General features: G+C 53.7%; 1 protein-coding gene and 1 long non-coding RNA gene across 3 annotated transcripts in view; one reads left to right on the forward strand and one right to left on the reverse strand.

Moving 5' to 3' along the window:
* The window catches only part of LOC129534656 (uncharacterized), a 1,998-nt gene extending 635 nt beyond the window's left edge, over positions 1–1,363 (forward strand). Inside the window, exon 2 of the long non-coding RNA XR_008681326.2 lies at positions 24–1,363. This is a non-coding gene — a long non-coding RNA (uncharacterized lncRNA). The remainder of the gene's footprint in view (positions 1–23) is intronic.
* Positions 630–12,753, reverse strand: ASB10 (ankyrin repeat and SOCS box containing 10). 2 transcript variants are annotated; one of them, XM_004046503.5, is made up of 6 exons: positions 11,762–12,211; positions 11,339–11,606; positions 5,869–6,388; positions 1,492–1,605; positions 1,041–1,226; positions 630–895 (listed from the first exon to the last, which is right to left on the reverse strand). In XM_004046503.5, exons 1-5 carry the CDS (start codon positions 12,075–12,077, stop codon positions 1,041–1,043), a joined length of 1,404 nt encoding a protein of 467 aa, XP_004046551.4. In that variant the 5' UTR covers positions 12,078–12,211; the 3' UTR covers positions 630–895. The 2 variants fall into 2 exon arrangements, with proteins under 2 accessions (XP_004046551.4, XP_055248391.1); XM_055392416.2 differs by lacking the exon at positions 11,762–12,211 and adding an exon at positions 12,413–12,753 and having other exon boundaries at positions 632–895.
* Between the last annotated feature and the right edge of the window lie 285 nt (positions 12,754–13,038).

Genomic DNA, 13,038 nt, shown 5'->3' on the forward strand with positions numbered 1-13,038 from the left:
CTCTCCTCCCTCTCTTTTTACAGATGCAGAAACGTGATCCCAGAGAGGGAAGAGACTTACGTTCCACAAGTTAATGGCAGAGTTAAGACCAGAACCTGTGTCATGGAACTTTCAACTCAGCGCTCTTGCGGCCAGAGCTAAATTTAAGGAAGGAGCAGATAAAAGAGGCAGGAACCAGACATGCTTCTGGTGCTCCCTGACCTACCGTGTCAGGCAATAGGCAGAACTGGTTCTGTTTTTCTAAACCTGGGCCTTTCGCTGTCACCTGAGCCATGGTTACCCTCTGTGATGGGCCACCCCACATGCCCCTCCTTCCGGGTGGCTCTCCTGCCTCCTCACCTTCCTACCCCAAGGGTTCCTGTGCCTTCCTGCCCAACTCTCTGCACTGCCTCCATGTGCACCCTGCACCTCCTTTAGGCCTTTTCAAACGCGTTCTCACCTGGCGGTCATTCTGTCATTTCATGGAGCTGGGAAGCCTGGGACCCCTTAGCAGCCGGCTGATGCCAAAGGGGAAGGTGATTCAGCTGGAACCGTGGGGCAGGCAGGGAGCCCCTGTCAGTCCGCCCATCCCGACTCCCCTGCAAGGGAGCCAGTTCAGAGGAAGGTCCGTTGGAGACAGCACCAAACAAAGACCTGGAGATTTTTAATGCACATACAGGGTTTGCACAGGCTAGAAGGGGGCCTCAGGAGAGCCCCAGTAGGAGTGTGTCTTCATCAGACATCACCCGGCTGCCGCTGTCGGTCCGCTTCTCTGCATTGGGAATTGCAGCATCCACACCTGCCTGCGGAGCTGGGCCTCCTGCTGCCAGGGCTACCTGGCCTGAGTTAGTGCAGAGGCGCGCCCTCTGCAGGCTGGGGCATCTGCTTTCAGGCCCTCTCAAAAGGCCGTGGACATCTGGAAGGAGAGGTTTGGATTCAGAGGCTTCTGGTGGTTCGGGGCCGGGCCGGTTCTGGCTAGGGCCCTCCCCAACCCTTCTCTTGCCTTCCACCCATCCCTGGACCCCAAGCAGCTGTGACTGCTCACAGATCCCGGGGCTCACCTAGTAGAGCACGCCCTCAAAATCCAGCTGCAGGTAGCGGAGCAGGCGCGGTGGCAGGGGGAGGCGGGGCAGCGCGTGGGGCAGGCTGCCCTCCAGGTGGGAGCGGAGCGCACAGCGGCTCAAATGCTGCAGCGACCTGGGCTGCCTCACCAAGGCGAAGAGGGAGGAGTAGAAACGCTGATGTTTCTGGGGGCAGAACAAGGGGCTCAGTGAGGGGCAGCCTCAGACAGGTAGCACCGGCCCCTCCTCACAGGGTAGGCTGGTGAGGGGTGGGGCATCTACCGGAAGGAACCTATTAGAAACAATGAATGTTTGAGTGTTCACTCTGCAAGTTCTCTCTTCTGGGACATGAGTGCGTCTTTGGGTACTTTCTATGGGGGGCTGCGGTTTAGCGGGTGGGAGTCTTGGGGCCAGGATGAGAAGCTCTATGTTCAGGGCCTTGGAATCTGACCTGCAGAGTTTCAGGAGTCACCAGGCCGACGGCCTCCTCGGGAAGCTGCACAACACTGTAGGTGTTCATCAGGACCTCGATGGTCCGAGGGCATGTGCTCCAGCGCTCCAGCACCTGCGGGAGGCAGAGACGTGTTGGGTCCCCAGTCAGTCCACACAGTGACCAGACAGCTCCAGAATAGTTGTTGTGGGTTGAACTTTGTTCCCCAAAAGATATATTGAAGACCTATCCCCCTGTACCTATGAATGGGACCTTATTGGAAATAGGGTCTTTGCAAATGTAATCAGGTTAAAATGAGGTCATTAGGGTGGGCCCTATTCAATATGACTGGTGTTCTTATAAGAAGAGAAAACAGAGGCACAGACATGGACACAGACAAGAAGGCCACATGATGACAAAGGCAGACAGTGGAGTGGAGTGACACATGTACAAGTCAAAGGACACCAAGGATTATGGGAAACCACTGGAAGCTACAAGAGCGCCATGGAACAGATTCTCCCTCAGAAGCTCCAGAAGGAGCCAGCCCTGCCCACATCTGCATTTCAAACTTCCAGCCTCCACTGCTGTAAGGGAACTCCATTTCTGTTGCTTTAAGCTACCCAGTTTGTGGTACTTCATTTGATCCAGGAAGCCAATACAGCAGCTAACCTTTCTATTGTGCATAACTCAGGCCAGATGATTTTTCTAGCACTTGACATGTATGAACTCTTCACTGTTGTCCCTGCAAGGGATGGACTGTTAATATCCCATGTTATTATCCCATTTCCTTCATTACAGCCAAGGGAAACTGAGGTACAGAGAAGTTAATTAACTTGCCCAAGTTGTGGTTCCCACAGTCCAGGCCTGGAAGCGTGGCCCCTTGCCCTTAACCACACCACCATCCTGCTCTCCTCTCTGCCTCTACAAGGTTCTGAGCTGGGTTTTCTGCTGGCTGGAAGGGGTCCCTGACCTGTGGCTGGAGCTCCTGAGCAGATAAAAAGATCACAGAATCCATCCAATGCCAAGTGAGGGTAGAGAGAGCTACAAGAGGAGGCCAGGGAGTGGGGTGGGGCTGGGTGGGGGACTCACAGAGGGAGGACTGGGCTCTGGAGGCAAGGGAACCCCAGAGCCTGGAGGGTATTCAGGGAGAAGGGACAAGGCAACCTGAGGCTGATGGACTGCCTGCAGGAGCAGGAGAGGATTTGGTAGGAGCAGGAGTGGAACCTAGTTGGAGCCAGATATATGCTTTCATTGGTTCATTCAGCAACTATTTATTGAAGGCCTACTATGTGCCAAGCACTTCGAATCCAGCAGTGGGGAAAATAAAGTCCTCGTCATCCAAGAGCTTCTATTTCAGAGGGAAAACATAATAAACACAGAAGTCATCACTCACAGATCTGCTGCTGCAATGAAAAATAAGAAGGAGCCGGGCGTGGCAGCTCATGCCTGTAATCCCAGCGCTTTGGGAGGCCGAGGTGGGTGGATCACTTGAGGTCAGCAGTTTGAGACCAGCCTGGCCAACATGGTGAAACCCTGTCTCTACTAAAAATACAAAAATTAGCCGGGCAGTAGTGGCATGCACCTGTAATCCCAGCTATTTGGGAGGCTAAGGCAAGAGAATCTCTTGAGCCTGGGAGGCAGAGGTTGCAGTGAGCCGAGATCATGCCACTGCACGTGTGGGTGACAGAATGAGACCCTGTCTCAAAAGAGAAAAAAAAAAAGTAGGGTCAGGGGACTGAGCATGGTTGGGGAGGGCACTGTCCTAGATGGAGTGGCCAAGAAAGGTCTCTGAGGTGGTGGTCCAGTGCAACAAGCGGGCAAGCCACGCAGTAGAGCAGCCTGTGGACAGACCGTCCACGTGGTCAGAAAAGTGGCCTGACAGACACTGGCACTAAGACACCCGCTTGTGCCTGAACTCAGTACCTAAAGCAGATTTGTGCCTCCTCCACTGCACTCCACTCTCGCTGCATCTATACAGGCGATGGCCACAGAGCCTTTTGAGATCTGAAAACAGCTAAGTACTGTCTTTCAGGCAGTATCTCACACACAACCCACATGTGGCCAAACGCAATTGCATCTAGCGGTGGGGGTTTAACAGCCTCTGTCTGCAAGGAGAGGAGACCCTTCTGTCTGTCAGACAACGGTACCGATGAGCAGTGGGAGCAGAAGGCCTGGCCTTCCAGGGGTCCCTGGAGAAAGCATTTTACACACCTGGGGCCTCTGCTTCTAGCCCTGCATCTGAACCGTGCTCATCAGTCTGTCCCGGGAGGCCTCTTTTCCTCACTCCTCCTTCAAGCTAGGGAAGAGCAGGCTGGTTCTCTCCAACTCTCCTCTCCACCTGCCCCTCAGGCCCATCTCTGTCCTTCCTGGCCCATGTTGATCCCCACCTCTGCACTGGGCTCAAGTACCTCGCTGTGTCTGGAATGCCTGCCTCTTCCTCCTCCCTCCCTTCAAAACCGCCCATCCCAGTCCTGCCTCCTCCAGGAAGCCCGTGCAGCTACATCAACCTGCTTCACTCCCATGTCCAATGATACCCTCATTGGGATGATGCCAAGCAGCTTACCAAGTGCTCTCTCATACATTACATAACAAGAACAACACTAGCTAACAAGTGTTAAGCACTAGGCTTGATGTGTATTAACTCTTCTCACAGTAACCCTATGAAGAAGGCATAGTATCATATCCCTATGTTACAGATGACAAAACTGAGGCCTAGGGAGATTCAGCGACTTGCCGAAGGCCACACAGGTAATGTGTCTGGCTCCAGAGCCTACACTCCTAGTCACCACTGACCTCAGAAGTTGCTGGGAGGACTGAGGAACTCCTGTAACAGGAAATACAGCTTAGAGCAGTGCCTGGTGTATAGTCAAGGCTGTGCTTGCTCCGACTGTTCCCCAGTGCTCTCCTACAGCTTTCCATCCTGTTAGGGAGAGGCTGTATCACATGCAGTGACTTGCCTACACCCACACGAACAAGCATCAAAGTCACATCCTGGATCCAGGTCCCCTGAGCACCAAGTCCAAAGTGGTGGCTCCTAGAGAACCAGCTGGGGCTGGCGTTTCATCACAGATGGGCAGTGGAGGCTTCTGTGCAGGGAGGACAGAAACCCCTCAGCTGGCAGGGCTGCAGATCATGGAAAGGGACAAATGGGGTACTTTGCTCTGCCAGCCCCTTTGGTCCCAGAGACAGGCTGAGAGGTGGAGCAGGGCTGTGGGGTCCCAGGAAACCCTTTCGCTGCGCCGGGCCCTCCTCCCGCCCCTGCCTGCCAGGGAAATCATTAGCTGTCAGAGCTGCCGTCAGATTACAGGGAATTGCTTGTCTCCTAATTATCTAGTGTTAATAGGAGATTAATTAGTGTTAATTGTTGATTTTCTTGTATTTTCCCAAAGGGGAGACCAATCTGCCGAACTCTTGGGCTGTTTAATTATTTGGTCTTGCTTAGGAATCCAGACAGATGCTTCTAGGTTTGTGAGCAAAGGGGAGAGGCTGGGATAGCAGGGGTGGTCCCAGGACAGGCAAGGCTGGGTGGGACAACACTCTGGGCTGAGCCAGAGGGGACCTGCCTACTCAGAGGGTGGTTTCAGTTCTGACCCATCTCCTCTGAGAACGGATGTCCCCATCCCAGACCCAGCACCCTCCATGACATTATCTATGGCCCTCCAGACATGACACAGCATGGGGCAAGGCCCCCTCACAGGGCATCGGTAGCACAGGTCTTCAAGTTGAACCTACTTAGGGGAAATTAAGATAAAGTAGGATATAAATTGAAGTTGACAGTGAAAGGCATGTTCACAGGTGCCAGGACAGTGGCAGCTGTTCTGGGGGCTGTGGGTCCTACTAGATTCTCAGAAAGTGGGACCATGTCCATTTGCAGACATTCAGGGGACCTTGAGCCTCCTGAAACAGGCTCACCCTCTTCCCTTGGACAGCCTCTCCTGCATCTGTCACTGAACTGATCCCACTGCTAGTGGGAGCTTCCTCAAATGCTATTCTCATCAGTTTGCTGTGCTGATGAAGACCCTTAAACAACGCCCACCACCCACATCAGCCCTGACTTTTTCTGTCTTTTTGGATCCTTTATCTAATCTGGCCCCACTGCCCCCAGTCCGCCTTTATCACACATGCACAGTATATACATGCACATACGTGCATGAACACATGTATACACACGCACACCATGTATACACATGCACACACACATGCACACACACACATTTCCCACTGATCTGTGTCTTCAACTTGACCCCTATTTGGGCTTTGCTTACATGCTGAATGAAAGACAGACAGAAGGAACCAATCTATGTGCACAGGCCACATTCCAAAGCAAACCGGAGCACAGGCCTAGGTCTCCCTGTCCCCTCACCATGGTGGCCCTCCTGCTGCCTGCAGCCCCCATACCTTGGGGAGGGCCCCTGGCCAGACACGGACGGCGCCATGGTTGAGCAGAGCCCGAACCACGTGCTCGGGGCTCTGGGCCAGGGCTGCAGCTGGGCCCTGCAGAGCACAGTGCAGGGGCGTGTGTCCCCCATAGTCCATGGTGTTGGCGCTGACACCACAGGACAGGAGCAGCTCCACGACAGCTGCATGGCCACGGCGACAGGCCAGGTGCAGGGGTCGCTGCTTGTCCTGGTCGGCAGCATCAGCGTCTGCTCCAGCTGAAAGCAGCAAGCTGCACAGCTGCAGACAGCGGGCGGTGGTGGCCTCGGCATCGGCGGTGGACTGGCAGCGGACGTCACAGGCAGCCAGCAGTGGGGTCCAGCCTTCAGCATTGCGGGCATCAGGACATGCCCCCCGTCTTAGAAGCAGATCTGCCAGCTCCACATGGCCAAGCCGGGCGGCCACATGCAAAGGGGTCTCCTCTTCTTCCTCGGACCGACCATCCACTCTCGCTCCAAACCTGAGGAGCAGCTCCGCACACCTATTGGGGGGAGACGGTGGTGGGGAGGAAAGCAGGCACGGACCCCTGGCAGAAACACACTTGGGTGGCTCTTGGTTCTGTCTCCTCCCACCCACCCTCCATCCTGCCCATCACTGGTCATCCCGGCACCATTCTGCAAGATCAACAGTGCCCTTCTTTTTTTTTTTTTTTTTTTTTTTTTTGAGACTGAGTCTTGTTCTATCGCTCAGGCAGAAGTGCAGTGGTACAATCTCAGCTCACTGCAACCTCCACTTCCCAGGTTCAAGCGATTCTCCTGCCTCAGCCTCCAGAGTAGCTGGGATTACAGGTGCCCACCACCACGCCCGGCTAGTTTTTTGTGTATTTAGTAGAGATGGGGTTTCACCATGTTTGCCAGGCTGATCTTAAACTCCTGACCTCAAGTGATCCACCTGCCTCGGCCTCCCAAAGTGCTGGATTATAGGCATGAGCCACTGTGCCTGGCCAACAGTGTCCTTCTTTAAAATCCAAATACTTTTTGTTGGGATAATCCACTAAATCATCTGTGGGAATAAATGTCACCAGCAGTTGTCACATGAGTGGTTAGAACAGGCGCCTGCTAAGGGTTTTACGTGTTGTAGCTAATTTCATCCTCACTACATTCCCTTGGTAGCCTCTCTTAAGGCACTCATGCCACAGAGGAGGAAACTGAGATTTGAGGATCTCATGTAAGTTGACATGGCTAGTAGGAGTAGGGCTGCTATTTGGGTTCAGGGGCAACAGGACTGTTGGGGGATCTGCATGCTGGGACTGGTGGAGGAAGGGGGCGTGGGGCCTGACAGTGGGCACACATGGAAATGGGGCAGTGGGATAAAGAACAAGACCGATTGGCTGGGCACGGTGGCTCATGCCTATAATCCCAGCACTTTGGGAGGCCAAGGCAGGTGGATCACCTGAGGTCAGGAGTTTGAGACCAGCCTGGCAAACATGGTGAACCCCCGTCTCTACTAAAGATACAAAAATTAGCCAGGTGTAGTGGTGGGCCCCTGTAATCCCAGCTACTTGGGAGGCTGAGGCAGGAGAATCACTTGAACCTGGGAGGTGGAGACTGCATTGAGCCGAGATCATGCCACTACACTCCAGCCTGGGTGACAGAGTGAGACTCCTTCTCAAAATAGAAAAATAAAAAATAAAAAAGACTGAAATTGGCCAACTGGATTTACTCCAAGATGGCAAGAAGCACAGGGAGTCACAGCAACGTGTGTGCCTCACTTCAGGGCTAACGGGACTTGGCCTCTTTGAGCTCCAGTTCCCTCGTGTGTAGAATGGGGATAATTATAACAGCTCCACCTTCCAAGGTGGTTGTGAGCAGCACGTGAGACAACCCCCGAAAACCTGTCATCGTAAGAGCTCAAAATGACGACACTTGGCAGGGGGAGTGGGAGGTATAGAGGGTGATGGATTGTGGGAGCTCATTTCATTATCCTGTCTGACTTTCTATATCTTTAAAAGTCTCCATAATAATTTTAAAATACATTTGTTTACTCACAAAGGAAGGAAGGATTATCACTGGGTGTGATCTCAGGGAGGCTGGTGGGAACATGGTCAGAACTAAAAATGTGGGATTATGTGGAACCTCACTAGCCAGTGGTAGCCACTAGCCACCTGTTGCTATCGAGTTCTTGAAATGTGGCTAATCCTAACTGAGATGCGGTGTGTTATATGCATGCCTTTTTTCTTCTTCTTCTTCAGAAACAGAGCCGGCTAGGTGCAGTGGAGAATCACTTTAGCCCAGGAGTTCAAGACTATCCTGGGCAACAAAGTGAGACCCATCTCCACAAAAAATTAGCTGGGAATGGTGGCGTGGGCCTGTAGTAGTCCCATCTACTCTGTAGGCTGAGGTGAGAGGATTGTTTGAGCCCAGTAGTTTGAGGCTGCAGTGAGCTATGAACGCACCACTGGACATCCAGACTAGGTGACTGAGAGAGACCCTATCTCTCTCTCTCTCTTTTTTTTTCTTTTGAGATAAGGTCTCTCTCTGTCACCCAGGCTGGAGTACAGTGGCGTGATCTCCACTCACTGCAACCTCCGCCTCACAGGCTCAAATGATCCTCCTACCTCAGCCTCCTGAGTAGCTGAGATTACAGGTGTGCACCACTATGCCTGGCTAATTTTTGTCTGTTTGCTTGTTTGTTTTTTTGAGACGGAGTTTCCCTCTTTCGCCCAGGCTGGAGTGCAGTGGCACAATCTTGGCTCACTACCGCCTCCACCTCCCGGGTTGAAGCGATTCTCCTGCCTCAGCCTCCCGAGTAGCTGGGATTACAGGTGCCCGCCACCATGTCCAGCTAATTTTTGTATTTTTAGTAGAGATAGAGTTTCATCATGTTGGCTAGGCTGGTCTCGAACTCCTGACCTCAGGTGATCCACCCGGCTTGGCCTCCCAAAGTGCTGGGATTACAGGCGTGAGCACTGCACCCGGCCTCAATTTTATATTGATTACACGTCAACATGATAACACTTTGGATATGTTGTGTTAAATAAAATATAATTAATTTAACCTGCTTCACAGATATTTGTACCCACATGTCCACAGGAGCATTACTCCCAATAGCCAAAATGTGGAAGCAACCCAAGTGTCCCTCAACGGGTGAATGAATAAACATCCAATACAAATGTGCTATACACATATAAAGGAGTGTTATTCAGCCTTAGAAAGGAAGGAAATTCGGCTGGGTGTGGTGGCTCACACCTGTAATCCCAGCACTTTGGGAGGCCGAGGCGGGTGGATCACGAGGTCAGGAGATCAAGACCATCCTGGCTAACACAGTGAAATCCCGTCTCTACTAAAAAATACAAAAATTAGCTGGGTGCGGTGGTGGGCGCCTGTAGTCCCAGCTACTTGGGAGGCTGAGGCAGGAGAATGGCGTGAACCCGGGAGGCGGAGCTTGCAGTGAGCCGAGATCGCCCCACTGCACTCCAGCCTGGGCGACAGAGTGAGACTCTGTCTCAAAAAAAAAAAAGAAAGGAAGGAAATTCTGAAACATGGGACAACATGGGTGAAGTCTGAAGACATCATGCTAAGTGGAATAAGCCAGTTACAAAAGGACAAATACCACATGATTCCACTTATGTGAGGTCCCCAGAGTGTTCACATTCAGAGACAGAAAGTAAAATAGTGATTGCCAGGGGCTTGGGAGACAGGGTGGGGTGGGTGGTTAGTGTTTGATGGGGTTAGAATTTCAGTTTGGGAAGATGAGAAAGTTTGGAGATGGATGGTGGCGATGGTTGAACAACAACATGAATGTGCTTAATGCCATCGAACTGTACGCTTAAAAATGGTTACAAAAGGCCGGGCACGGTGGCTTGTGCCTGGAATCCCAGCACTTTGGGAGGCCGAGGCGGGCAGAACACGAGGTCAGGAGATTGAGACCATCCTGGCTAACACTGTGAAACCGCGTCTCTACTAAAAATACAAAAAATTAGCCAGGCATGGTGGCAGGGGCCTGTAGCCCCAGCTACTCGCGAGGCTGAGGCAGGAGAATGGCGTGAACCCGGGAGGCGGAGCTTGCAGTGAGCCGAGATCGCACCACTGCACTCCAGCCTGGGCGGCAGAGCGAGACTCCGTCTCAAAAAATAAATAAATAAATAAATAATGGTTACAAAGGCAAATTTCATGTATATTTTACTACCATTTAAAAAATTAATTTTACATATTTGTCTTTTTTTTTTTGTGAGACAAAGTCTCACTTTGTCTCCCAGGCTGCAGTGCAGTGGCACAATCTAATCTCCGCTCACTGCAACCTCCACCTCCCAGGTTTAAGCAATTCTCCTGCCTCAGCCTCCCGAGTCGCTGGGATTATAGGCGCCTGCCACCACACCCAGCTAATTTTTGTATTTTTAGTAGAGACAAGGTTTGGGCATGTTGGCCAGGCTGGTCTCGAACTCCTGGCCTCAAGCGAGCCACCTGCCTCAGCCTCCCAAAGTGCTGGGATTACAAGTGTGAGCCACCGTGCCCGGTCATTTGTCATTTTTTTAATAGGGCTGCTAGAACACTCTAAATTGCATATATGGCTCACATTAGGTTTCCACTGGGCCACGCTAGTAAAGAACACATCTTCAACCATAGTATGATTAAGCCTATGGAATCCTCTAGAGGCTGATGAGATTAACAAGAAGGAGAGGGTCCATGAAAGGAGAACCCCAGGGTCAATAATTTGGCACCTTTCAGAGGCAAGAGACAAGACCTGCAGGTGTGCAGTCAGTAGAGAGAGGGCCTCTATAGGATGTAGAGTTAGTTCACAAAATTGTAATTGGGATCCCATCCTACAACGTTCCTTACACATGGGTTGCAATTATTTATGTCACTGCAAAGGACTATTCCCTACAATAAATGATACATTGGCACATTTGTGTGTATTCATCAGTTTCTTGGGAGTTTAGTTAGTGAGAGTCCCTTGAGCCCATGATCTGAGGGTGCCATACCAATATGGAGATTCTAGACCTGTCATGGAAAACCAGACCCTACCCAGAGGGACCCAGGCAGGTCCTCAGTGGGGCCACCATCCTCTACTCCCTGTCTGGATCATTGGACAGTAAGCTCCCTGAGGGCAGGGCCTCAGAGACTTAGTTGCTGTTGTGCTTAGCACAGTGCCTGGAACATAGGATAAGCTCAGAAAGTGTTTTCAAAAACTTTAAGCAACACCACCTCCCCATAATGGAGCCAGGCAATTTCCCAATGCGGGCCATGCAACTGCACCCCTGCCACAGCCTCCCTCCACCCCTGGGAGACCAGAAAACTGTCCAAAGTCCAGGCCACTCCAAAGTTCATGGGGTCAACGGGTGGATGGCTTGGGAAGTAATTGCACCCTGACCCGCGCCCCAAGCCTGGACTGCTCTGTCCCAGGTCCCTGACATTTTCCCCCATCCTCCCTGAGAAGGCCTCTTTGCTTCCCTTCAGAGTGGAACTGGGGGTTGGGGTGAGGGGTCACTCACTCAAGGGTGCCAGGCCCCCGGCAGAGATGCAGGGGGCGTTTCCCATCCTGGTCAGCGATGTTGGGGTCGGCTCCTGCCACCAGCAGCACATGAACACAGGCAGTGTGGCCTGCAGCACAGGCCTCGTGCAGGGCGGTGCGGCCCCCAGGGGCACTGTCTGGCCTTGCTCGCCGCCTCAGCAGCAGCCGCAGGACTTCGGTGTGGCCACGGCTGGCTGCCACATGCAGTGGGGTGGTCAGCTCCTCTTTGTACGTCAGAGACCAGAGTCCTAGGGAGGGGAGATGTGGGCCTCAGATCCCCAGGGAAGGCAGAGACCTTCCAGCCAATGGGGTGAGGTGGGCAGAGGCAGGAAGAGGGAGCCCAGAGCTCCATCTGCAGCCTCCCCTCTCTCCCGCTGAGACCCCCCAGTGCCCCGGCCCGTACTCAGAGCACGGATGTTGAAGCGGAAATCCCTCCATCGCTCTGGGTCGCTGGTATCAAAGACGGAATCAGGAGCCAGGCCAGTACTGGAGTCCGCGAGGATGCGGGAGACACAGCCCACGTCCCCAGACAGCACTGCCTGCCAGAAGGCAAGGGCAGGTCCTGAGGCTGTGCGGGTGACGATGGGTCCCGGGCCAGACTTGAGGTGCTCCTCAGACCCTCTGCTGGGCTTCTCCACCAGTCTGGCACAGAGGGGGTGTCTGTCATCAAGGGGCTCTCCCTGCCCCTTGCACTCTTCTGGAGCCCAACTCATGAGCATGTGGGCGGGGAGAGGGGAGTGGGGAGGGGGAGAGGGGAGTGGGGAGGAGGAGAGGTATATGCCAAAGGCAGAGAGAGACAGCAGGAGGGAAATACAGACAGACAGAAGGCCCCTGTGTCCCACGCTCCGAGGCTGACCTGGCCACGCATCCAGCAGGAGCTATTCTGGGCTCCACATGACTTTGTTCTTGGGCCAAAGTTTAGGCTATTGGACAAGCCTTGAGGTCGGGGAGAAACAGCCGGGGGCTTCTCCTTTCCCTCAAGCCCTTAGGACCTCTGTGGCCAAGGCAGTCAGCCCAGCCCCCTGGTTCTCAGCACCCCCCAGATGCCCCTCACCCCTCTGGTGGCTGCTCCAGCGAGGCTCTGCGGCCCGGCTCTCCAGCAGCAGGTCGGCTGTGCTGTGCGGGGGGAACAGCTCCTGCAACCTTGCCAGGTCCCCGGTGTAGAGGGCATTCTGCAGGGCCATGTCTTGGCAGAGCAGTGGTGATGGCCGAGGGGGCTCCCAGGCTGGGCGGGAGTGGGGCCTCCAGATCCGGCAGGCCGGGGCAGAGGGAAGGCACCCCAGATGGTGTCCCCAGTGGGGAGAGGAGTTCTTTCCCCAGGGCATGGCTTGTTCTGGGAGAGCCAAAGCAGCAGGCCTCCCAGCGATGTTGCTGGTGGACTGGGCAGGTGGGTGCTGGGCCCGAGCTGGGTGGGGCCCAGCATGGGAGGCGCAGGGGAGCACAACATCAGGCAAAGCCATAAATAGCCCTGACTGGCCCAGCTGTCAGTCAGGCCGGGTGGGGGAATTAGGGAGGGGCAGAAGAACAAGTGAGGCCTGAGCCCGCCAGCCCTGAGCTTCACCCCAGGGCTGTATGACCTCAGGGTGGAAAGGGACCACCCGGACCATGCTGCCCAGTCCGTCATCTCGGCATTAAAGGGAAGTGAATTTCCCAAGATCACGCAGAGAGCTTGTTGCAGAG

Source organism: Gorilla gorilla, chromosome 6, assembly GCF_029281585.2.
Source record: "Gorilla gorilla gorilla isolate KB3781 chromosome 6, NHGRI_mGorGor1-v2.1_pri, whole genome shotgun sequence".
NCBI classification, from domain to species: Eukaryota; Metazoa; Chordata; class Mammalia; order Primates; family Hominidae; genus Gorilla; species Gorilla gorilla.